The 26,778-nt window shown below is 46.3% G+C and overlaps 1 protein-coding gene across 3 annotated transcripts in view; it reads left to right on the top strand.

The window, feature by feature from the left end:
* Positions 1-19,415, top strand: part of SUFU (SUFU negative regulator of hedgehog signaling) — a 125,337-nt gene extending 105,922 nt beyond the window's left edge. For all 3 annotated transcript variants that reach the window (XM_073354504.1, XM_073354503.1, XM_073354505.1), the window contains exons 11-12: positions 7,724-7,792; positions 11,587-19,415. In XM_073354504.1, the coding sequence (XP_073210605.1) occupies positions 7,724-7,792; positions 11,587-11,676 (159 nt within the window). In that variant the 3' untranslated portion in view covers positions 11,677-19,415. The remainder of the gene's footprint in view (positions 1-7,723; positions 7,793-11,586) is intronic.
* The last annotated feature ends 7,363 nt before the right edge of the window (positions 19,416-26,778 follow it).

Genomic DNA, 26,778 nt, shown 5'->3' with positions numbered 1-26,778 from the left:
TGGAAATTTGCTGTTGAAATTAATCTGTCCCAATAAAGTTTGCCCGAACCTTTAATATATATTAATGTTATCCTAGGGTAGCTTGTGTCAAAGCTTGTCAACATGCCTGCATCAGCCGTTGGGAATTACTATCCTTAGCTCTCAAACACTGGGAGTCAGGACTTGCTTATGCAAAACATTTCAGCTTTAATGTGGCACTCCCTACCTGCCTAACACAAGGCACACTGCTCCTGACCCCTATTTTGCTTATTTGGAGCACTTACTCTCTCTAGAGAGATGGTGAGTGATGGTGATGATTTCTGCCCCTGCTGTTCTGGGCAGTCATTGTTCTAGGAAGGGAGCCTTTGATCATGCACAATGTAAATGTTACCCATCAGCGTTTGCTGCAGTATCTGTTAAACATACAAGCCAATCTGTGTAGTACATTTAAGAAAAACATTATGGTAAAAATGTCCATTAGGTTGCACAGTCAAGCACTCCGAAGTTAGGAAATGCCTCAAGTAAGACTGCCTGTACAACCATAATTTGACTCCCTTATGCATGTGAATTATGATACAATCTCTAATTACATGATCCAGTTTTCTCCACTGGACCCGTCTCACTCACTGCACCGTGTGGACCAGGCTCTGGGAATGAAGTAAGGCTGTGTAGTGAATGCTGCGTTTATTTAATACAGCTTTGAAACTTTACTGTGCCGAAGAAAAATGCTGCTTTTAATCATCTTAATTTAAATGGAACAAGCACAGAAACAGTTTCCTTTCCTTGTCACATCTTTCTTTAGACTTTCCCTTTATTTTGTTGTTAGTTTACTTTAAACACAGTACTGTACTGTATTTGCGTGTATGTGTGTGTGCGCTCCTGCCTGATTGCATATTTCTGGTTCCAAATAAAGTTTACGGTTGACCGGTAAGCTCATAACTCTGAGGTTCCACTGTAATTGAAGACTGTATCATAATGTGTACACAAAAAAGGTCCGAATTAATATTGTGTGGGCAACTCTGGTGCCACCATGGCCCCTGCAGCAAGAAGGTATAATTGCAAGAAAAGTACTGCTCAGCCCCTGTATCCTTGGGCTGGAGCATGCTCTGTGGGGCTGGAGCATGCTCAATGAAGATGGAATCTTCAGGGAATTTTGTCACTAGCATCTAATAAGCTTCTTTGAAACATACAAATGGCAATTTTCAGAGGCTTATAACTCCACCAAATTTGGGTAGATCTTCACGGGGTCAGCAAAGGCACATCCTTGACCCCAGCGGGACCACCTGCTAAATTTCTAGTCCTTCCTCCAAAGCATGGAGTCACTAGGGCTTCTCAGCATAACGAGGGTAAGAATTTTTTAACATTGTCAAAAAGTATTTTTCCTAAACTTGTTCTCTGAAATGACTGCATCATTCTTGCTAGAACCTTTCCAGTGAGGCACAGATACTGACATGGGAAATTTCAGTCTGAATGGTTAGAGTGGCAAAGTTATAAACAGGTGAAAACAGGACCTTTTTATAAGTATTAGGAAACCTTAACTCTAGGCACAGCTACCAGCTGTATCTGTAATATAACCTATGTATAGTACTGTGTCTCCGGCATCCATCATGCTAGTACTATAGACGTGATAAAATTGTACAAGCAAACCATGAAGCACATTGTATTATCACCTCCCATTGTTTAATGAGACCCTATTAAGATCATACATTAAAGACAGAAGAACCTATTGGGTCATCTAGATCCTCCCCCAGAGGCCAATGGAGGATTGTTCCTGCGGTATGTTTTCTAATGCTTCATCCAGTCTCATTTTGGATGACTCAAATGTTTCTACCTCTTCCTAGAGAAATTGACCATCCCTCAGCTTAATGCACCTTACTGTCAGGAAGCTTTTGCGGCTAATCAGTCTAAATTATACATTAATTTCAGCTCTTTGCTCCCTAGCTTTTCTCCCAGCCACTGGTAGCACCCTAGAGAAGTCCTTTCCCTCCTTAACACTTGCCCCCTTAAAATGCATGGACTGTTCTCTTGTCTCCCTTCAGACCCTTGTCATCACTGAGCCAAGCTGTACATAGTCACACAGCAGTGATCCTATCCAGAAGATAGAACAATGTTGACAGGCTCCAAAGAGTACCCTTCCCCAGGGCAAGTCTAGGTGGAGTTTTAAAGCTGATGAAACAGAGTTGGGGAGTCCTGGCAGCTCCTTAGTGCTCATAGAGACCCTCCTGGTAGATAGCATTTCAAATCTTCATATACTTCTTCCAGCAGAATTGTAAGATCCGTGAATGCAGCAGTATGGTGCCTGGGGCACGTGTAAATATCTTTTCCTTTACAGGGAAGGTCCATTAGTTTCCTTGGCATATAGCAATGGGATTCCACCCCCCAGAGAAAACCCCCTTGTGTGTTCACAGTAGTTACATGTGTGACACTCTGATGGAAACTATCATGAAATCATACAGCAGGGTGTCTGTTTAGAACTTGTGTCCTTTTTCATATAGTGCTGTTGCATTACAGAAAATAAGTAGACAAGGCTTCTGTCCTGAACTGCTTGCAATCTAAATGAGAGACAGCACAATGAAAGGGGGAGGGGAGATGAGAGAGCAGGGGGGTCTGCTCATGGCACACAGCACTATTTACAAGGAGTTTGATTAGTTGCATTTTGAATTAAAGGAATTCCTTCTTCTGCTGTACAGTATTAATGGCAGGAATTCAGCAGGAACACTTTCAGTGCTGTCTGCTCCCAAGAGTTGCAGGAAATTAGCCATGTTGTTGATGAAAGGAAGTAGGCCACAAACTTAGGAGCTGCTGGCTCATCCAGTCTAGAGGCAGCAGCTTTATGGATGGAGGATTTCTTAGGGGCTTGTTATATAACTTACTTTGGGGTATATTACAACATTTTACAAGCCAGGCATTCTGAAGATGAAAGGTGCTGTGGTCTGCTTGCCAGCTGAATTTGGGGGGCTCTTTCCTGATCAGAGATTTACCAACTGTGGCAGACTATAAACAGCTGTGTGAAATGTACTACTGTAGCCTGGGGTCAGAGCCAACCTGTTTCAAGTTAAGAAGTTCAAGCCCTTGCAATGGATTTGAACCCCAGAAGTGAGAGATGGTGCATTAGTCATGCAGTTGCACCTGTAGACTTTAATCTATGGCTATGATTTTGTCTTAAATGTTTTTTGGATGCCAGTCATCATAGTATGTAGGTTGATCTGCAACTTGTCAGATGTGGTTAATAGACTGAACCTTGATCTTGGGCACTAAGTGACACACGCGATATACATTTCATGCCCTACCATTGCTGGCTAAGTACAAAAAATCAGGCTACAGGTGCCTCAGTCATCCATGGGGATCGAACCTTGGACATTCAGTATAAAAAGTACAATCCCTCCCCCCCCCCACCTGAGCTATGGGAGTAATTCCATTAGTTTAGTAAGCCGCAGAATGTTATCGTTGCTGGGGCTAACCTCTAGAGGGAGACATCGCACACAAAGCCAGTGTATTACATAACCATAGAGATTTTAATCATTACATAACATAGCATTTTTAACATGGCTGGTCGCACACAAGTTTCAGTAGGGGTTGCCAAACTTTGGACCTTCAGTTGCACTTTTGACACCCCTAGTTTATTGATAAAATTGTGGACTTTCTCTTCTATGTTTTTGCAAGCAATATGTGTGACAATGTAGCAAGGGATTTGCAGAATCACAGCACATGTATAAATTGGAGCCTGATCCTCATAGCTGTGAGTTGTGGGCGGGAACTCAGGATCTGACCCAGAAAGCTCCTGGCATGTCCATGCTTGTGTGGTGTTGAAGGAAATGTTTTGGAAACACTGGCTGGACTCTTCAGCTGTTGCTTGTGAATATTGCAAATAGCCATTACAAAGGCAGAATGACACTCCAGGGTGTGAAGCTGGTGGCAGCAGGTCCGTAGGGTGGAATGTTTGTGCGCAGTTGCTGAACTGTGAAAATACTATGTTATGTATCTATGGGGCTTCTCTGACATCAGAGGGAACACGAACTTGTTTTCTTTGCCAGTCATGGCCAAAAGATTTCACAGTAGGAAAGGTCTGCTCTGAGGAGAGGCACATCCAGCTTTGAATATGCAGATAACCATTTAATTTGGCCTCCAGATTGCACAGACTTTCCCATAGCTGCATCACAACAGAGTGTCTGTGTTATTCTTCAGAGAGCGAATAAGCTGCTCCATCGTTTATGATCTCCCTGCAGTATCCTGTTGATAAGATCTGGTAACGTTCTCAAAGGAAGACTCTGGGTTCAGGTCTGAATACACAAAGAACAGGGCCTATTTGTTCAGTGTGAGCTTCTAAGGTTTACATCCCAAAGGAAATTAAATTAGATGCCTAGAGCTATGATGGTCTGTCCTGTTTATTTGCTGGAATGTCACCTTTAATATCATGCACATCTAACGTGTGTGTGTGTTAATGTGGTGGTGTACTCTGCAGGCCTGGGCATGCTAAGAGGACTAATAACCTGGGGGGGGAGTGTGTGTGTGTATGTATGTGTGTGTGTGTGAGAGAGAGAGTGTGTGTGAGAGCAGTTGGTATTGATTTTTATTTATTTTCAGGCTCTTTGTAAGTACCAGAATAAAAGGAGCTCTCTTCTGTATGAAGATCTACTTGCTGATCACAAGGCTAGGATCTGCGTGGTCTGTGCATTCCTGCTTTGATGCCTTTATTACATTTTGGTTGGGCTAATTCTACGGGAGGAACCTGGTTTCAGCGTGTGTCCAGTGTAGCTATGTTTTTAGCCTCTAAATCTTTTCAGCAGTTAGACATGCCCAAATGCTATGTTAATGGTACCTATCCCCAGCACCCTCCAGAGACTATGATGGTGAAGATTTTCCCCAGCTGCCTGGTCTAGCAAACCATTTTTTAAAAGATGGCTTACAGGCATTCCTGAGACACAAGAACACACTATACATTTGGCTGCTCCTGGCTTCCAAAGCTCCTTTCAGAGGAAAGGAGGCCCTGTTCACCCAAGACCAGAACTGTGCTGGCTAAGAGGCTTTGTGCTCTTGTTTCAACTGGAGTTAGTTGATTGCTGGCTAACTGAAGTTAATGGACATAATTGCAAATGCTAGTCTAGATACTCCACATACGTTTGTTCCAGGATCCAAACCGTGGTGGTTTACCCTAGGGGCTGCACCTTCTGCCCTTTATTCTGTACACGTCCTTCCCTGCTCACCCCCATTGAATTTTTTCATTCCCTGCCTTGTTCTTCTCTGGCCTGCAATGAGATTGGTTCATGTGTGCATGTATTTCTCCTTCCCCTCTCTCCTCTGACACCCTGGGCTCCTCCCCCCCTCCACCCTTTGGCTTGTTTTTGCTCATCTATGTTACTGCTGAATATGTATTTCCTCCTTGCCCACTCATCTGATTGCTTTGGGTGCTGGTTCCTTCCTCTTAATTGCTGCTGTGTAGTTTGCTACGTCTTCCATATCCTCTGTCCTCCACTCTCCACGCACTGCCCTGTCACTCACTGCCAGGCTACACCTCCACAGAAGCTGATCTCCTACATACAGGGTCCCAGAGCCCGCCCTAGACAACCCTTGCCAGCTGCACCATCTTCTGAGTTACCCATGCAGGTGACTGTTCTGTTTCTGAGCATGGATGGCTTTGGTTGTATTTGTGAGTAAGCAACCCTTTAGGTGCTTCAAACCTTTCATTGACCAACAGGTATTTCCAGTTCAGTGTGCACCAGGGCTACCATCTCTGCCAAAGAACTTGCCCACTGTAGTATAAACCAGCCTGCTGTAGTGCTCATAGATGTTTGGATTTAGTGTGCAGCCAAAGAGATGACAGTCTAAGGCCCAACCTACACGATAATAAACCCGGAATTATCTGATTGGAGCCAAAAAGCCTCATGGAGCGTGTGGGTCTGTGATGTGATGCCACTGTCTCCACTGGCAGTTCCTGCTGGGCTTCAGGGGTGGCTCCGTGCCACACCACAAACTGGGTGCTGAGTCTAAACTCTAAGTTAGACTGAAAGCTCTTTGCGGGCAGAGACAGGGTCTTCCTTTGTGTACAGTGCCACTGCCAGGTATGATAATAGCTGGAGTGGCCAGTGCCTTTTCTGTCCATCTAGCCGATTCAGGGGTTCTCAGATTGTGGGCCATGGGTTCCTAGTGAATAGATCAGAACTTACTAGGGAATCCACAGCATCAGTGCCGTTCTGTGCTTCCCACAGCGAGCTCTGTGCTGCAAGGGAGGCTGTCAACAAGCCAGCACTCAGATAAGCTCCAGTTTGGAGCTGGAGGGGAGCAGAAAAGGGGTGGAACTGGGGGTTGGCCTCGCTCCCTTTCAGCACTGGGAGCTGGGGAGAGTTGCCTGAGCTCTCAGAATGGGAATGCAGAGCTGAGGGGCCAGAGGGGAGGAAGTGGGGGACCCATGAGTGGATTTGGAAAGGATGAGTGAGAAGGAGGGAGAATGCAATGCAGGCAGAGCAAAGAAGCAGGAATGCCAGCCACTGTAGGATGGAGAGGTGCTGTGGATGGACTGTAAAAGGAAAGGGTGGAGTGAAGGGAGAAAAAAAGAACACAAGAGGAAGCAGAGAAAGAACAGAGCTGTGAGCTGCAATTTGCCAAGTTAATAGCCTGCTGTCTACCCAAACCCCGCAACACCACGCCCAGCACCCCTCACCGGACCCATGTGTGGTGGTGGTTTCCTTGTCCTTGACTCTTTCTCTGCTTGTCTCCAGCATGCCACCCCTCCTCAGCAGGGCTTGCATTTATCTCTGGCCCTCTAAAAACTACGCTGATGAGAAGCTGTGTGCAGGCACCTTCTGATATGGCATGTGTCTTTTTAAGAGAAGGGCGAGGGAGGATCCTGCGAAGGACTGGTTCTGCCCTTAATACAGCTGATGTCAGTGGGCATATCTGACTTCAGTGGAGCTATGCTGACTTACACCCGCTGGGGGTCTGGCCCTCTTTTTTTTGAGGGGGGTATAGTCAGAAGTTATTGTCCAAGGAACTTCACGTTTGCTAGTCCTACCCTGGAAAAAGCCTGAGCCTTCCCCCTTCTATCCCATCCCTAAACTCTCCCGCCGACTAGCAAGGCTGGGGGGAGGGGGAATCATTCTGACTGGGAGTGGGGGGAGTTGCACATTTGGGAAGGACCAGTGACTGGTTTTCGGAGCCGAGTCTGAGAGCCATGCTGCATATCCCAGAACCTCCTGCTCCTGGCTTGGGGACCTCTCTGAATGCCTCTCCTGCTGAATCTGTGGTTTTTCTAAATCATACACCATTTAACAAGCCAGGTCTCCAGATCAGAGACCTCGAGGTGCCCAAAATGCAGACTCTGTGCAGGTTCCAGGCTGTCCCGCCCTGTCCCCTTGCATTAGCTGTAGCCCAATTACACTAGAGACTTAACTTCAATGTGCCAGATGAAAGTGTCTCTGTTTCCCACTGCTTTCCTTTGCAATTGTTTGCTTGGCCCCTTTTTGCTCTCCCCTGCCTCCCTCCCCCTTCCTCTCTGAAGCTGAGCCTCTAATTTTAGACGTAGGAAGATAATTGATGGTAGCAAAAGATTGCCTTGTAATCTTAGCATTTTTTGCAGTGGTTGGGGTTGTGGGGGGGAGTAAAGCCAGGAGCTAGAGGCCTCAAACCTTTGTGTCGCCAAAGAAAAGTATGTACAGTCTCCCCTCTGTGCAGAAGAAAGGAGTCTGTTGCTTGGCAATTACATAAAGCTTGGAGTGTAAAAGAGTAAACTAGTGTCTCCCCCTTGCAGATCCTGTTGACTGAAGAGTTCGTAGAAAGAATGCTGGAAGACTTAGAAGATCTGACTTCTCCAGAGGAAGTAAGGCTGCGTTGCTCCCATATCTGGCATCTACTGGCCGAGAGAAAAGCAGCACAGTTTGCTTGTTTTGTTAGTTTTTGAGTTTGGCAGCTTCCAGCCCTTCCCACAGCTTCAGGGCTCAGCCACCCTTTGAGCCTGCTGGCATAAACCAGGCCACCTGGAAGCAAAGGGACTGCAGAGGCAGTCGGGGAGCTGCAGCTCATCCAACACAGCCCCAAAAGTGGGGGGTGTTGGCTAGCGAAGAGGCCATGGTTAGTGCTGCTGCGAAATGCACTGATTCAGCACGCTTCCCCAGGCAGCCTCCACTGGCAGGGGTCCCGACAGCAATTTGAGTGCTGCCATCCCCCAGCCAAAGCCCCAGCGGAGCAGAGCTGTGCAGCAGCCCTCGCCAGTGCACTGGGGTGCAGCTTGTGCCCCCCACAGCAGCATGGCTGAATGACCCCTTTGTACGTTCTCTGTGCAGCCACGGTGCTAGCCACGCTTCGTGCTGGGACCTGCAGAGCAATGTGGAACACCCAGCAAATTTGCTGCCACTTTACTTCAGAACCTCTTTTGGGTGGGGAGGGAGGGGCTATTTCATACCCGAGTTAGTTCCCTTTCCTCCCAACCTCTGTTAAGCTCATGTGTGGTACGCAGACACACAGGGCCAGCCTGGCAGTGCTGAGCCACAGCAGCAGGGGACGCATCACGGTGACGGACTTTCCCCATCGTGTGACCCAGTCGCCAGGAGCATTTTAACACCAGCTCTCCCCTGCACTCCACATAAATATCCTGCCTCACTTCAAAGAGCAGTGGCAGCAATGACATGTAATATTTTTAATCCCATTTTTTATAGCTCCCTGCAGATTCTAAAGAAACTTTCCTAGGCTTGTAAAGTAGCCCTCCCTCCTGTCCCTCCCTGCTTCACCTCCCAGGAAAACCTCAGTGCTCTAATTTTTCAACCCTGAGCTGACGTAATGCCAGTTACATATGCCCTGTGAATGAGCGCAGCAGTGGATCAAGCACCTTGCTAGCAATGTTGTGAATATCAGGCCAGCTCTTACCCATTTCAACCTAAGCCAAAGATCATTTGTGCCAGTGACTGGCTAGCACAGAGGTGCTCGTTTTGGAGTCCCTTTTTCCAGGGCTAGTGTTCCTTAGCTTTATTGGGAAGCAAATGCTGTACGTAGGGTGATTCTGTAGTGCCAGACAAAGGATAAAAGACTGGTTTCCACCTTGCTTTGACATTACTCATTTCAAAATGTTCTCTGATCATATTGTTCTCTGACGTGACCATTTTGGAACCTTCCCAGTTTAAAAGAGAAGGGGTGGGGGATTCTTTAGATGGTTATGATCTTTCATCACCTAAAATCCTGCAGGACTTCATAAGTTACAGGATCCTAGTTTGTAAAGAGTTTTGGGTCAACTTTATACATTCCCGAGAGTCTCCTTTGGTGGTTGCTGGTATCCAGCTAAGTAGAATAAAAATTCAATTTTGGGTTCTAGGAAAAGAACCCCTCCTTCATGGTGTAATGAGCCAGCAGTGGAAGGTGAAATGAATACCAACTGCAACACCACACAGGTCTGGCTGAACACCTCAAAAACTCATTCTGTCTTTGTGTCTCTTCATTAATGATAGAATGGTTATCTGTTATGTGCATGAGACACTAGAGATGGAAGGGGGGCCTGTAGGCTAAATCAGATAGTGACCGAAAACAAGGGTGCAGGTTATACAGAGGTTTATAAAACGGTTGGAAAAGTCGTGTAACTTGCACCAGTTTTTATTCACTAGAGGAGTAAAATTGAATGTCAGCTTAGGAACTGAGGGGGCAGATGTAGCCCCAAAAATGCAATTACTGGAACGGTGAAAGGTAAATTTGGGGGTCCTTTACTACTTATGCCCACTCTCCAACACACTTGTACCAAACATAGGCAAGTCTACGCTGTGGTGGGGGGTGAATGGCAGCTCGTGTTTTCATAGACAGGCAATTGCTGAAGCCCACTTCACGGCGTCCTTGCTTCTAGTTTTAGCAAGCTAGCTGGAGTACAGCTACTGTGGGTAAGTCTGTGTGAGCTGCCGGTCACACCCCTGGCTGCAGTGTAGACATAGCCATAGTTTACATGGGCACATGTTTCACCACTGAGTGTGGCCCAAGAACTTGCATGGGAAAGGAACCCATTGTACTAGTTCTGAATTTAACATCTCTGGTTTAAACAATCATCCCTAGTCAAGGTGGGACCCCAGGCAGAGGCCCCTGTTCAAATATCAAGGAAAATCCTTCCATCAGCTGGTGCTAGGCTGTGGATGCAGCAAAATTTTAAAAACAAAGCAATTCATTTTCCAGAAGTTTCCCGTGCTTTGTCTGCACAGGCTGGGAGTGACTGGGACAATCCTATTCCCTGAAACGGCTTTCAAGATCAGTTCATTGCATGTTTATGAATGGGGCAAATGTGTAATCTGGAGAAGCCCTAAAACATGAGGCATCTCTCCTCCCCCTCCCCCCCCCCCTTCTGTTCTTGACATTCTTTTTCCACTCGGACTGTCCTCTGTGAAATCAGCAGCGGGAAGCAAAAATGAAATGGAATTCGGATCTTTTTCCTCCTCTGAGACACTTATCCTGTAACTCCACGATCGCTCAAAACCCCGCTTCCCCACAGCATGGCTTTACAGCTACTCTGCCTGGGCTTACCCTTAGTGCAGACACCCTTCCATTTGCTTCCTGCTCAAACAAACTGATGCAGGAACACTGACTCTCTGAGATGGCCAGTCATCTCGTTTCTTCTTGCAACAGTTCAGTGCATCCCATAGCAAAACTGTTTTTGACAGAGCAATTCTGGCACATGCATGTTAAAGCCGTGGTCAGACCAGTGCATTGTAAGGACTCCTCAGACAGCTGTCCAAGAGTGCCCAACGCTGGTTCTGGGAGCAGGAGGTTTTGGGGTTACTTTCCAACAGGAGGGTCTGTGTGGTGGGGTGGAGCTAGGACTGGATGAACCAGAGCAGCTGTAATATTTGTGTCTTCCCCGCCACATGAAGAAGTAGCCATTGGAAGCAGTGGCGTGTAAAATCCAACTTGAGCTCAAGTTCCTATGCTGGATATTGCAACCAACACTTACTTAATAGTCAGGGCAGCTGTGTGTGTGGACATAAGCCATGGTACATGCACTGCAAAGTTAAAGGGTTTGTTCCAGAGGGTTTTTTTGGCCATAAAATAAGTGTCCCAAGGACGGTATTCAGAAACACTGGCTCTCCTCCACCAGGACAGCATGACTAGCTGCTGCCCATGTGAATCATTGTGCCACTTTCTGCCTGCTACATACAGAACCATATAGCCTCACGTATATCGCATGACGCAGAGAATCTTAAAGCCACTGTCTGATTCTTGCTTTAAAGCAAACAAAGGGGGCTCGTGGGGCCTCAGGGCAGTTTGAGAAAACACAGTGAAGGGGAAAGGGAGATGCTCTTGCAAGTTGCAGACTTTCACTAAGATGTGGGAGGGGAGGGAAAATGGTGGTGGGAACAGTAACCCTGGCAGAATTCACCGAATGAAATGAACAACACTTGGGCTGGAATCTCGTAACTTTACTTTGGCAGCAGAGACACAAATTGCATTATCTAATGTCCACTGCTGTCCAAAATATACTGATGGGGGAGGGGGGAGCGTTTTCTTAGTGGCCCTTTGCTTTAAAATAATAATAATAATAAAAAACCTTAGCTCTTAAATGGAGGGCTGCCTGCTTTCAGAATAGCTTTGGGTTAATGTGGGTTAGGCTGCAGGGAAATACATTAACTGACTCCCTTTATTGCCTCGTAGTTTAAACTTCCAAAAGAGTACAGCTGGCCTGAAAAGAAACTGAAAGTCTCCATCTTACCAGACGCTGTGTTCGACAACCCTCTGCATTAGAGCTGAATTACACCCCCCTGACATCGGGGAGAGCCAAGAGACTGTACGTTGCTTAGTGACTCACCGGATAACTAATGCAGTAAGAACTGTGCCTTCAAATAAAGGAGATTGCTGCACAACCACTGCAAACAGAAGAGGAGTTACACAACACCAACCCAGACAGAACGGGACAGTGCTGAGCCCTTTCTTCCCCATCCTTTCCTGGGCTGAACTCTCTGGGAACAGCCTGCATATGTTTAAGTGCAAGTGAGAAATATTTAACTATGAAAAGTAGTGCTAAGAATTCTTTCCCTGTTCTAGCTGGCTACAGATATCCCTGCAGTCTTCACCCAGGGTGTCGATACCTTGTACGCCTATATTTACATACGCACTCTGCCAGATGCAAGCACATGGATTAAATGTTCTCTCCGTGACTCTGGAATCCTTTTTATTAGCCAGACGTTTACCGACTGCAGAACTGTTCCTCCAGGGGCTGTTTTGTCTTTTCAGAAATGGAATGGTGTTAACGAGGCCAGAAGCTCGTAGGCTTCATTTAAAGATGAACTCTCAAGTTTAGTCAAAAAAACAAAACAAAACCTCCTCCCTGCCACTCAAATTAGGAAAGGTCTGAGCGTTGAGCTCTGTCTGATTAGCTCTGGTATCGCTGCAAACAGAGGCAACTTTCTTCTTGCACATCCTGTCCTAGCGTATGAATGTATGCATGAGCCCTGGAGAAGGTTGTGACCTCTGCTTTTGCACAAGCAGGAGGAAGGGAGACTACCGGAGCAGAGGAGGAGATCTCCTGTTTACAGAATGTTTATCTGTCAAGGGATACGGTCAAGTACTTTTTCCTTGCTATTGTACAGAATCCCTTCAAATCCTAGAAGTGGGAAAGGACCTGTGTGTTCAGAGGGGCCACACTCTAGGAACCAGAGGGCTGCTCTAAATCGTTTAATAGGGAGATCACATCCACCCTTCCCATCAACAGAGAGTAGCCACCAGCCGAGTCCTGGAAGAAAGCCCTACCTGCACTACAAAACAAACCCTGCTGGGGACCTGCTTACTACACAGTTGTCCTTAGCACAGTTCCATCTTACCAGACTCTGTGCTCATCAACCTGCAGCATTTTCTCGGTGCACTTGGGACCGTAACCATGTGCTAAGGCCTTGAACCTTGCTTTGAGGATTGGGGGATGAGCAGGCTGTAACCAGGTCCCATAGGTAGTATTGTAGTCTCAGCTTCAGGCTCTGCTTCCGACATGCAGCTCCCTTTTGGTCCCAGCGGCCTCCCTTAGACCAAGATGAAGCATGCGTGCTGAGAGCTTTTGTCTCTGCAGGTTCCTGCCTCGTACTGAAGAGCAGGCCATTGGTGGATGCATTACCGATGAGCTGCAGGCAACCCCATGCTTGAGTCCTTCCCCTGCCAATCCTGGATTGTTCTCTAAAGCAGATTCTCCAGTGCTTTCTAAGACTGTATTCCAATGTGACTCTGTCACTTCTAATTATGTGGGTGCAAATTTCTCTCCCCACCCTTTTCCACTCACAAGCTAACATGGCTGTTTCTTCATCTCTGGTTGTACACAATACAGTGGTCTTAACATGGCTGGGACAAGAACTTTTAACAACTGACTGCCTTTGTTCAAACAGCCATGGCTAAAACTGGCCCTAACCTCACAGAAGCTGTTTGTTGTCTTAATTTCTTCCCAACAAAGTGGGATTTTTGTCAAGATTTTTAAAATATATTTTGGAGCTGGTTGATGTTGGATGTATAGTCCTGTGGTTGAGGCATGTATCTAGGAGCTGAGAGATCTGGCTCTGCTCTGGATATCCTGTGTGAGTGTAGGCAAATCACTTCACTTCCTCCTCTACAAATGGGGATAATATTCCCAGGGGGTTTGGGATGCCTAGTCCATTAGCATCTGTGAAGTGGACCAAGATTCTCAGAGAGAGGTATGAGTACCATTATTTTTATTATTATTTAAGGCAAGCCAAATCCAGGTCCTACGTTGCTTAACAGCTTCCTTTTAATGAAGCTATGAAAGCAATTTAGATGTAAATGAGTCTGTAATTTTGTCTGAACTCAAAGGATCAACTTGAAATCATAATTTTAAAGAGCAGAGTTTCCAATCTCAGGGCCAGCCGGAGTGACTTTTTTGTGTAGTGGCAGACTGCATTTATCCAGGAGAATCTTTGGCTGGCTTTCAGCGTCCCATTTAGTATGACATGTGTACGCAGTGCCGGTCTGTTCTGTTCATTAACGTTGGTGGGAGTTGTAGATGCATTTCCAGGGGCTAGTGGACTACAGAGAGACTGAAAATTGGCATGCAAATCTACCAACCCAGGCACAGAATGACTCCCCTTCCCACCTCACTGTGAGGGAATAGTGGCATCATGTCAATCAGAAAAGGGGGAAAGTGGGGAATGAAAACTTTGCCCTAAACCACAGATTTCAAACAGCAGCCCATGGACCGCTGTAGAGTGGCAAATACTTGCCAGTGGTGTTTGGAGAACTGGCTGATTGCCATGGTGCTGGCTCCTCTTCCTTGTCTCCAGCTGCGAAGTCTCATTAAGAGAAGTTGAAAGAACAGGACTTTCCTAGGGTGATTTGTCCCTGTCAGCAATTTCTGTTGTTCCCAGAGAAGTCACAAAAGGGCAGAGACCAGGAGGCCATCTCTGAGTTCTGTCCCTCTGCCCTAACTCAAACTGAGACTCTTTGAAACCTTTCCACGAGACACATGAGCAAGTGCCGGACTGTAGGTAAAATAACTTCTCTCTGCAGGATTTTTCTCCAAATCTCCTCTCTGATTTGTTCTTCCATTCTGCATTCACTCCTCTTCGACGCTGTGGGTTGGATGTTCATTGGCTTCAGAGGGAGATGTGAAGGGACCACACTTGAGGCTTGGCCTATGCTACACGGCTAGGTCGATATAAGCTGCCTTGTGCCGACCTAGCTGTGGAAGTGTCTTCACTTCAGTTTGGCTCCTGATGATGTAAGTGCCTGTCCATACCGATTTAGTAACGTCACCTCCCCAAGTGGGATAGAGTCACAGGTAATGTAATTAGGTCAACGCAATGTCAGCGTAGACGCTGTGTCGCTTATCTCAACCGTTGTTGGCGTTCAGGAGCTGTCCCACAATGCCCCACACTGACAACACAATCTATACAAGCACTCCTGGGGAGGATGCATGCTGCCAACACAAGGAGCGAAGTGCGCACGCACAAGCGATTTAATAGCTCCGGTGGCTGTATGCCGAAATAAATTAGGTTGACATGATTTTGTCATGTAGACATGACCTGAGTGCTTTGGAAATCGCAGCTATATCCATGTCTTTTTGTTCATATGTCACGTTTTTTATATAGTCATCAGTATCTGAGTTATGACCAGTTGGCAAGATAGGTACCTTTTATTTGTAAGACACTTTCTCACAATCCCTATTCTTAAAGCCTCGCTGGCTGCCAGATTACATTTTGTTCCAAGGGAAGGAAGTCGGGTCTTCCTAATTAGTTTAGCAAATTTTAAAAAAATAAAATAAACAAATCACTGCTAAAATAGCAATCTACGGCCTACTGCCACCCTCTCTGAAAGGGATTCACTGTTGAAAGGAAACTTTTTGACTCTAATGTTGCACTCCTGTCTCCATTCTTTTAGAACAAGAAAGTTGCACATTAATCAATATTTAGAGACCTCGTCACCCATAACACTTTTCCCCGGGTGTTGTTGAAGTTTGCAGTCATGCCAAAGACTAATCAATTGGCAGCTAAACTAGATCTTGCGTTTTGATATTTTTCTAGTTGTTTTTGTCTTGAACAGGGGGAGGAGTGACATGGGAAAAAAGAGAACTTTTGAATATATTTTTTTTAAATGAGTAAATGGCTCGGAAAGGGAAAGACATAAGTGTTAATTCCAAAGTGGTTTTCCAGGCCAGTCTTGCTGAGAATGGCTGCTTTTAGATTTGTTCAGGCTGGTGGAGATTTGAACAGGGATTATACAAAAACCAAGCCATGCAATTTGTGTTGGCTGGAAGCAGTGATCTGGATGTAAATTGCATTTTAAAATAAGTGTGTAGAGGTTTCTCTTCCCCCTGCCCCAATGCAGATAGATAGGAATACTTCCTTTATGGCAGACCTCTGATGCCTTGAAAGTCTAGCATGGGGACAGCTACCTTCAAACAAGGGAAATCCCAAGAGCTGTAAACATACTTCCCCTCACACACTTGGTTTAAAAAAAAAAATACAGTTACAGTATTAAAGAAACTAGGCTCTCAGCAGACCGGAGAGAGCCCTTAAGTGTTGCAATTGGCGTGACCTGTTGTAATATTTTCTGTGGCTTAGACATAGAATATCTGCTATGTGTAATGGCTTTGAGGACAGTGGTAAGTTGGTTTTATTGTACACAGATTTGCCAAGAATGATTTGAGATGGCATGCTAAAGCCCTACGTTTTAAATAATCTGTAGCTCTTGAATGGTCACAGGGCACAAGATTGTCTTTGAGGAAATAAACATTTGTTTACAAAACTTGAGACCAGTAGAAATACTTAGAGGATGGAATTTAAACTTAATAATGAATTGATGCATGGTTTGTTAGATAAAACATTGACCTGCAGTGTCAGTGACCCAAGTTGCAAATTGGGCTATTGCAATCAAACCTGGAAGTGAAATTAACTAAAACGAAAGTGAATCTGATTTAGGACCCAATTCCGCAAAGGGATCCATGTGAGCAAATCCTCATTCCAATGCTCAGTCCTAATGACATTAGCGAGGCATACGGATCCGCTCGCATGGAGACTGGCCCTCGGTCTGTGTTGATTATCAACGCAAGGCGTAACCACTTGGCATAAAAAGCAAAAAGCAAATTAAGAATTTTTTAAATCTAAATAGTGTCACTTAATATACAGAGCAAATGGTCCTATTTGTTTTCCCCGACACTGCCCGCAAATGGCTGTCTTGTTAGGAAATGGAAGGTGAAATTATGACGTGGCTGCTTCTTATTCTGTTTTAATCATTAACAGTTTACAGAAGTTGCTGCTGCTTCTCTTTCGATCCCCTTGTGTGACTCTGCAGGCTCTTTAATTGAATGAGCTTCGTTATCATTACTCATGTGCTGTGCATTTACCACATCAAGCTAGTCAGCAGCTCCTCCCAAGGAAAACTCTTTCAGACTCCATTTAGAAACATGGCTGCTGCTCGCATTGTTCTCTGGTGGTGGGCAGAAGTGAGGTCTTCTCTTACATTTCTCTGGCCTTTTTATTACTACGAAAGGCCTGTGTGGAAAAGGAATCTTTGTTGCTTAACAGCTCATCTTGCACCTGCTGTTTATTCCTGCCTCACATGTTCACATCCAAAGTCATAACCCCCATTTTGTTGCCTTGTAACTAGCTACTAGCAAGGATTGCTCTCACAACTGCGGTGGGGGCTGTAACTTCAGGGGGCTGGAAATAGATTAATAGACTTTTAAAACCAGTACAGACTATTAGATAAATCTACTCTGACTTCACCTATAACCCAGGCCACAGAACTTCACCCAGGCACTGAGCCCAATGACCTGAATTTGTCAAAAGCGTCTTTTAGACGGATGGCATTAGATGGAGAATCCACTAGTTCCCTTGGTAGATTTTCCAATGGCTAATCACCCTCATTTATATATATATAATGCACCTTATTTCTGGTTTCAATTAAACGACAGGAGCAGATTAATTGTTAAGCAGCAAAGATCTTCTCCCTGCTTAATAAAAGCAAGGGAAGTGGGGGATGAATGGGGAGCAAATGTTTCAACAGGAATCTATCTATCTATCTATCTATCTATCTATCTATCTATCTATCTATCTATCTATCTATCTATCTAACATTTTTGAACACGTCCTAACATTTTAAGCCTAATTTAGGTCTCCGATACGATGGCAATTTCCAGCGAGATCTGTAGCAGCTGCTTGTTTTTGTGACACTTCCATAGCATAATGATGTGTGCCCGCTCTTTCCTTCTTTTGTAAAGCTTCCGTTCAGTGCCAGTCCAAAATTTCAAACCGAGAATAAGCCTGTGGCTGGCGATGTGTTTTAAACTGAGCCCCATACTGACCTGTATCTCTCAGGCAATTAACTTGTCGTGTAATACACGTCACCACTTATTCATTTCTAGTACCATTCTATTTCTTCTAAAATTGCTCACAGACCATAAAATCATAAAAAGTGGCGTATTAGCTTAGAAATGTCATTTCAAGTCTGCCATAAAGGTGCCTATTTCCTTCCCTCCATGAGATAATGGGAGGTGGTAAAAGTGTTAAATAATCTTGTGTGCCTCATTATTCACGGTTGAAATTTTAGGTCCCTGATAACAGTGTTACACAAATATAGAACTCACTGTGTGGTAAATGTTAAAAGGACACTGTCAAGTGCTTTTTTATTTTTGAAATGACTTAAAATATTTTTTCTCAACACCCTCTTAAAAGCAGGAGTAAAATTTCCTTTGTCGCTGATTGTTCTATTTTGCAAACACTAATTTTTCCTTTTCTGCACGTCTCCATTCTCTGTTAAAGCAAAATGGTTTTTGTTCCCTTCCCCAAGGCCCAACTACAGTGTTGTAAGCACAGCTCTGTAAATACTCTTCTGCTGCGGAGCCAGTGGAGGGGGCAAAACATTGCCCTGAATTTAGGTCCTACATAAACAGTTGTAGCTGTTGGTTGTTTCTTGACAGTGGAGTGGTTAGAATCCAGGGGATATTCCACGGTATAATAGTCTCCTGATATTGGTCCAGATTAGGCCCAAGATGCCTTCGCCAGTTTCCTCTGCAATGACACACAGAATTTCAAGATACCACCTGCCTTAGAGAATGTGAAGCCCATTGGGGACAGAAGAAAGGGGAATTGAGTTTAAACGACTGTGTCCTTCAAGCAGCGACTGATCACAGACTCTGAGGATTCTGCCCTTTTAATTTTGTCCTTTTGCCTTTCCTTGAAGCAGCCATTTACAGCTCAACGGTACTGGACTGTTTCCTGTGCTTAGGAACCTGCCATTCCAAATGCAGGATTCTTAACTGGCCCAAATACATTCAAATCCTGCTCCTGCCCTCCCTTAAAGTCCCAGTGGGCTTGGATTTAGCTGTACTCAGAAGCAGAGAAGGAGATGTTTAAAGGAATGATTAGCCATATTCACACCGAAGGGATTTACTTGCTTTTTCAAGACTCTTTTATATCCATAGGGCCCAGGTTGGGTACCAAGTCCTTTTCCTTACCTATAAATATTTTTGTAAAGGGATAGAGCTTTTGTTGCTGTTGTTGTTGACGACACTAACTGTTGGGAGGCCGTTGAGCTGGATAACCTAGGAGAAAATGAGCATTTATCTGTGGGTTACATAAAACGGACAGAACCCTGACCACTGTGGTTGCTTTTTGCAGCCATCAGCTGAGGTGAACATTTTTGTAGTTCATCTGTTTCTTTTTTGCGTGCGTGTGTGTGTGTATTTTTCTTATTAGAATTCTAGGGACACTACTGAATCGGTCTGCAAGGAGCCTGTGTTCCTACAGTCTGTGTCAGTACTTCGTAGTTGGACTTTTTTTTTTTTAACCAAAAAAAAAAAAAATTAAAAATGGAAAGCTAAACTAGCAGAGGTTTTTAAATATTTTATATTAGTTCCTAATGTAAATTCTTACTTTGTTATTGGTGTGCCGGTGCAATCCACCCGCACGTGACTTTTTTGTAAAATTTTTGTGACTCACTAAACGTTTCTCCCCCCGTGTATTCTAAGTGCATTAAACATATTTGCATAATTGGTTGTGTCCTTTTCTCTGGGTGGTTGCAAAAGAAAGATAATGGGATGGATTGATTCATGTTCATTATCAGAGCTGCACTTAGATCCTTGATTATCAACCAGTCTCTCCTTAGTCTTAGAATTAGCTAGACTATAGTTCTTGTCTATGGGGGTAACTTCTGTTCTAAACTGTTAGGGCAGACCATAAGTTAGAAAGGAATAGAGAACGTAAGTACTTCAGGGCCAATTTCTGTCCTCGGGTACGTCAGCCCCTTGGCTTCAGTGGGAATTTGCGGGTATGCATGCAGAGAACAAGTAAATCGGGTGGGACAGGAGAGAGAGTACATAGAACACTTATGAAAAAAATATCACTGAGCTAATGTTGCAATGATTTCCCAGTAATGCAGAATGATTTTGCAGTAATCTTTTTACACTCTTCAGTAATAAATTCTTTTAAGGTCAGAGAGAGGGAGGGTGGAATATCTGAGCTGGGGGAGGGGAAATGACCGCCTAGAAAGGAAGGGAGAAAGATGGATGAGGAGAAGAAATCCACTTTCGGTCTAGATTCTTTCTCTCTCCTTGAAGGGATACTGTTGGGTCACATCATCCTTAATTTAAATGGAAACAAGTTATCCTGTTGTCAGCAGAAATGGTTCCATGAGGTTATTTTTGAAGTCTGACCATGGAAACCATTCATTTCGACAGGAATAACCTTTGTCCTATAAACAGTGCAGCATCCTGCTACTGGGAGAAAAACCAGCAAGTGAAACTGACCCTGGCAAAAACTGAAATTGACTACCTTGTTTCCAGGGCTCACCCTGAATGGTATTAGGATTTTTGGGTTAAATCCGATCAGGGTTTCAAAGGCCCCACTCGTTAATGTCCATGAACTGGGGTACTAGGTACCACTGAGCACTGCAAAGTGCTCAGCTTTACATGGGGCTGGGCTATTCTAGGAGAGTGCGAGAGAACAGGGTGCTGACTTGATTCCAGGGCCAGGGGCACTGAAGACATGCAGCTTGTCTTGCTCCGATCAGGTTGGCTGGAGTTCAGGCTGACACGCTGCAGGAGGGGATGTGCCCGGAGGTGTGGCTGGGTTTTTGTTTCTGTTGGAGAGCCCTGCCAATCAAGTGGGAACCCCAGGGAAGTTACCAGTATTGGGGGGGCACCCAATGGCCCAAAGCAGCATTCAGGGCTCCCTTGTGCTCGGTCCAGTGTGGGTGTAGACACACGCAATGACAAGATGCGCCCTGCCCCAAAGAGTTTGCTGCTGAAATATAAGACAAGGTAACAGCAAGGATGGGTTGGTAGTGTCCTGATCCTAGGCCTACTGTGAACGTTCTCTCCAGCCTCTAGGCCTAGGCCTGGCCCTGGCCCTTAAAACAACGGCTCTGTGCTGTGCATCTGGCCCATGGCGCTTGGTTAATTCAAATGCTGGAAGGTTGTGCTGAGAGCTAAGCACCAGGTAGAGCAGGGGCAACGTGCCCAGATACTACGGTGATGGGCAGCAGTATAAAAGCAGATGGTCGGGAGGGAGGATGGGTTGGCCTGAGGTCACCCTTGAGGCAACTGAATTCTTGGGTCCACATCTGAGGCGGTTTCTTTGGGCAGGCAACCTCTCTTCACGCCCCGGCCTGGGAGCTCAGTGGGAACACTGGCCCCTATGGTGGACCCTTCCACAGTAGCAAGGGGGCACCCTTCCACAGCAAACACTGGAGGAAGGAGGCAGGTCAGAAAAGAAAAGCCTCTCTGTGTCACCAAAAGCCTGTCTTTTGGATGCAGGTGGGGTGGGGAGGCCCTCCATATGCTGCTTTGGTTACAGCCTTAGATCATGCTTGAAAAACCCCAAGACTCTGCCTTGGCTTCTTATGGGGGCGGGGAGGAATTGTCAAGATCATCTCCACACCCACTTGTGCGCTAGCTTTTGGGACTGCCTCTGAGCCAGGCAGCAGCAGCCGCTGCCTTCTTCCCTTTCAGCTGCTCGCTGAACTCTGCCCACACAAGTTTTGTTTGAGTGTGGACTTAACCAGATTAGTCAGTAACACTTCCTGGAACCGATGAGAAGCAGGGCTTGGCCCCCACACATTCTCTGGTTTCCTGCTTAGGCTCCTTTTAAACCCCGTAGGAGTTTACGTGTCGCGGCCGTGCTCATGTTCCTCCAAGGGGCGGGGTTTCTGTCTCCCAAGACCTAGGGAGCTGGAGTCCTTTTTGCCCCTTTTGGGTCTGTTTTATACAAGCTGACACCCTTCAAGAGGCGCTGTCTGTGGTGCTCTCGCGGGCGGCACGGTTAGAGACACTGCTGCTTTTGGCACCCCGGAGCTGATGAGCAACAGTTACCGGTTTGATGGCCCTCTACCCACTGCTGCCTCCTTAGCAAAGCTCAGCAAGTGCCATAGACTAATTAATTACATATAAACGGCTCTGGGCAGCACAAAGAATTTGGCCTGGTCTCCTTCCGACGAGGTTAGCATCTGGCATGACGTTTCGCTCCTCTGGGAGGGGGGAGAGGGCCCTCGTTGCCTTGCTGCGGATTGGACATTTTAAGGGAGAAACCTCTCTGTGCTGCAAGGACGGAGCACGGCAACGCAACTGCCTTTCTGGGCGGCCTCCAGTTGAGACGAGCCAGAAGCAACAGATCTGCTGCTTCCTATTAACCCCTCAGTAAGGCACAGGCATGGCATGCTATTAGATAATGGATAGATAATAAGACCATATATAAATCCATGGTCGCCCACAGCTTGAATGCTGCGTGCAGATGTGGTTGGCCCATCTCAAGAAAGATACATTGGACTTGGAAAAGGTTCAGAAAAGGGCAACAAAAATGATTAGGGGTCTGGAACGGCTGCTGTATGAAAAGAGATTAATAAGACTTAGACTTTTCAGCTTGGAAAAGAGAGGACTAAGGGGGGATATGATAGTGGTCTATAAAATCATGACTGGTGTGGAGAAAGTAGATAAGGAAGTGTTATTTACTCCTTCTCATAACACAAGAACTAGGGGGCACCAAATGAAATTAATAGGCAGCAGGTTTAAAACCAACAAAAGGAAGTATTTCTTCACACAACACACAGTCAACCTGTGGAACTCCTTGCCAGAGGATGTTGTGAAGGCCAAGCCTATAACAAGGTTCAAAAAAGAACTAGATACGGTCATGGAGGATAGGTCCATCAATGGCTTTTAGCCAGGATGGGCGGGGATGGTGTCCCTAGGCTCTGTTTCCTGGGACATGAAGCTGGGAATGAGCGCCAGGGAATGGATCACTTGATGATTCCCTGTTTTGTTCATTCCCTTTGGGGCACCTGGCATTGGCCACTGTCGGGCAGATAGGATACTGGGCTAGACGGACCTTTGGTCTGACCCAGTCTGGCCGTTCTTATGTTCCTCAGGTGGTAACAAGGGGTTCAAAAGACAGAAGGGGTCACACAGGTTCCCTGATTAATCCCCTTCACCCCTCCCTTCCTGCTGTATTACATCTTGGCACTGACAGTCTGACCTTCTGCCTATAGACTTCAAAGCACAACACAAAGATGGGGTGCGCATCACCACCCCATTACTTCAGGGGGAAATTAAACTATTGGCCAAAGCTGTAGTAAATCAGTGACCGATTTGGGAAAATAACTTGGGTCTCCTGACTTCCATCCAGCCCTGTGCTCAGTCCGTTAGAGCCTAGCTGCCCTTAAAGAGGGGCTAGAAAAATTCCTTAAGACTCATCCTGGGAAGAATCTCTATGCTTGATTCTGCCCTCTGGTTGGTCATTCTGGTCACTTTACACCCCACTCTAAGCTGGCTTCCTTTACATTTAATAATGAGAATTCTTAGCCCTCTGTGACAGGACGTATCTACTCTGCACCAGCATAGCTGGGATTGACCACACACGGTGGGCTGAAGAGGCCATGCCCCCTCGCCCCTGCTGGCCGTGCTCTAACTCAGTGGTTCTCAACCTGTCTGGACTACTGTACCCCTTTCAGGAGTCTGATTTGTCTTGTGTACCCCCAAGTTTCACCTCACTTAAAAACGACTTGCTTACAAAATCAAACCTAAAAATACAAAAGTGTCCCAGCACATGATTACTGAAAAATGGTTGACTCTCTCATTTCTACCATAGAATTTATAAAATAAATGGATTGGAATATAAATCTTGTACTTACATTTCAGGGTGGAGTATATACAAGTCACTGGATGAAATTTTAACCAGTAGTCAAGGGTTCAGGCTCAGTTTCCCATTTCAATCTTCGTCTTCCCTGGGCCGCTTCCTACCCTTGACTCCTGCTCTGTCAGTTCCCTTGGGGATAGCTCCTGTCGCTCTTGTCCTCCGCGGCGGGCCGAGGCTTGGATTCCGCATCTTCCGCCTTAGCAGTCTGGATCTCCAGCAGCTCTCTGGTAGGAGCCTGCAGCAGACACCCACTCTCCTCCTCCGTCAGTCCAGACTGAGCTGGACCGCTCCCTTTTATAGCCTGCTTCCAGTTAGAGCGGTTTCAGAGGGGTAGCCGTGTTAGTCTGTATCAGCAAAAAGAACAGGGAGTACTTGTGGCACCTTAGAGACTTGGCTAGGGCTTTTTCTGCAGCCTGTTGTAAAACTAGGCAAATATCTAGATGAGTTGATGGACCCCTGGTACGCGTACTCCTGGTTGAGAACCACTGCTCTAACTAAAAGAACAAGGCCCTGGGTCAGGACCCAGGAGAAGGCTGGGCCCAGGCTGCCCCTACCCCACTGCTCGGTGCAGGGACTGCCCGTAGGCTGGACATAGCTGCCCAAGGGCAGCTCCAAGGACTCTGGTCTCCAGGCTGCGCCACCCCAAGGGCAAGGGCGGACCTTGCAGACTCTGGCCGCTTGAGCTGTAGCTACCCCTTTCATAGAATATCAGGGTTGGAAGGGACCCCAGAAGGTCATCTAGTCCAACCCCCTGCTCAAAGCAGGACCAATTCCCAGTTAAATCATCCCAGCCAGGGCTTTGTCAAGCCTGACCTTAAAAACCTCTAAGGAAGGAGATTCTACCACCTCCCTAGGTAACGCATTCCAGTGTTTCACCACCCTCTTAGTGAAAAAGTTTTTCCTAATATCCAATCTAAACCTCCCCCACTGCAACTTGAGACCATTACTCCTCGTTCTGTCATCTGCTACCATTGAGAACAGTCTAGAGCCATCCTCTTTGGAACCCCCTTTCAGGTAGTTGAAAGCAGCTATCAAATCCCCCCTCATTCTTCTCTTCTGCAGGCTAAACAATCCCAGCTCCCTCAGCCTCTCCTCATAACTCATGTGTTCCAGTCCCCTAATCATTTTTGTTGCCCTTCGCTGGACTCTCTCCAATTTATCCACATCCTTCTTGTAGTGTGGGGCCCAAAACTGGACACAGTACTCCAGATGAGGCCTCACCAATGTCGAATAGAGGGGAACGATCACGTCCCTCGATCTGCTCGCTATGCCCCTACTTATACATCCCAAAATGCCATTGGCCTTCTTGGCAACAAGGGCACACTGCTGACTCATATCCAGCTTCTCGTCCACTGTCACCCCTAGGTCCTTTTCCGCAGAACTGCTGCCTAGCCATTCGGTCCCTAGTCTGTAGCTGTGCATTGGGTTCTTCCGTCCTAAGTGCAGGACCCTGCACTTATCCTTATTGAACCTCATCAGATTCCTTTTGGCCCAATCTTCCAATTGGTCTAGGTCCTTCTGTATCCTATCCCTCTCCTCCAGCATATCTACCACTCCTCCCAGTTTAGTATCATCTGCAAATTTGCTGAGAGTGCAATCCACACCATCCTCCAGATCATTTATGAAGATATTGAACAAAACCGGCCCCAGGACCGACCCTTGGGGCACTCCACTTGATACCGGCTGCCAACTAGACATGGAGCCATTGATCACTACCCGTTGAGCCCGACAATCTAGCCAGCTTTCTACCCACCTTATAGTGCATTCATCCAGCCCATACTTCCTTAACTTGCTGACAAGAATACTATGGGAGACCGTGTCAAAAGCTTTGCTAAAGTCAAGAAACAATACATCCACTGCTTTCCCTTCATCCACAGAACCAGTAATCTCATCATACAAGGCAATTAGATTAGTCAGGCATGACCTTCCCTTGGTGAATCCATGCTGGCTGTTCCTGATCACTTTCCTCTCATGCAAGTGCTTCAGAAGTGATTCCTTGAGGACCTGCTCCATGATTTTTCCAGGGACTGAGGTGAGGCTGACTGGCCTGTAGTTCCCAGGATCCTCCTTCTTCCCTTTTTTAAAGATGGGCACTACATTAGCCTTTTTCCAGTCATCCGGGACTTCCCCGGTTCGCCACGAGTTTTCAAAGATAATGGCCAATGGCTCTGCAATCACAGCCGCCAATTCCTTCAGCACTCTCGGATGCAACTCGTCCGGCCCCATGGACTTGTGCACATCCAGCTTTTCTAAATAGTCCCTAACCGCTTCTATCTCCACAGAGGGCTGGCCATCTCTTCCCCATTTTGTGATGCCCAGCGCAGCAGTCTGGGAGCTGACCTTGTTAGTGAAAACAAAAAATGCAAAAAAAGCATTGAGTACATTAGCTTTTTCCACATCCTCTGTCACTAGGTTGCCTCCCTCATTCAGTAAGGGGCCCACACATTCCTTGGCTTTCTTCTTGTTGCCAACATACCTGAAGAAACCCTTCTTGTTACTCTTGACATCTCTGGCTAGCTGCAGCTCCAGGTGCGATTTGGCCCTCCTGATATCATTCCTACATGCCCTACATTCCTACATTCCTTTGTCTGCCTCCACCGGACAGTGTTTCTACCCCAAGACCCCATCTTCAGGGGGCTTTGCAAACACGAAGTGCAGGGAGGGAATCGCTGTATTTGACTCCAGCAGTCAGTGTCCTCCACTTCCTGGCTGGTCCAGCAGGCTAAACGTCCCCTCTTCTACAAAAGCTTGGGTCCTTGTGTCCACTGCCCCAAACTTACTTTGTCCATCTAACCGACCCAAGCTTTGTGTTTTTAAAGGGCTGCCCCCACATCTCATCTCATGTTGACCAACGGTGGGGAACACAATCCCACTTCCGTCAGGAGGCAGCATTCTCGATCTGGGTTTGCCTGGGGTGGGCCAGATGAATGAGCTAATCCAGTGATTCTTGACCTTGGTACAACAGATGTTTTGAGAGCCCTTCCCTCCCATCTAGTCATAAAGATAAAGAGGGAGGTGGCAAGCTGATGGAACCTGCTTGCAACCCCCTGTCGAGAAGCCAGAAGCTGATCATTCAGTCATTTCATTGAATGAAAATGCCTGGTGATGCTGAAAAGCAGGAACATTGCTTTCTCGAATAGCTTGCCATGATTAGTTAGTTAGTTATGGGTAGAAAGCCTGTTTTAGTAAGATCCCTAAAGAGGAAACAAACTGTCAACAGGGACAGTAA

This window comes from Lepidochelys kempii, chromosome 7 (assembly GCF_965140265.1).
Source record: "Lepidochelys kempii isolate rLepKem1 chromosome 7, rLepKem1.hap2, whole genome shotgun sequence".
Lineage (NCBI taxonomy): Eukaryota > Metazoa > Chordata > Testudines > Cheloniidae > Lepidochelys > Lepidochelys kempii.
Note: the sequence above shows the minus strand (reverse complement) of the source record. Positions and strands in the feature narration are given on the sequence as shown.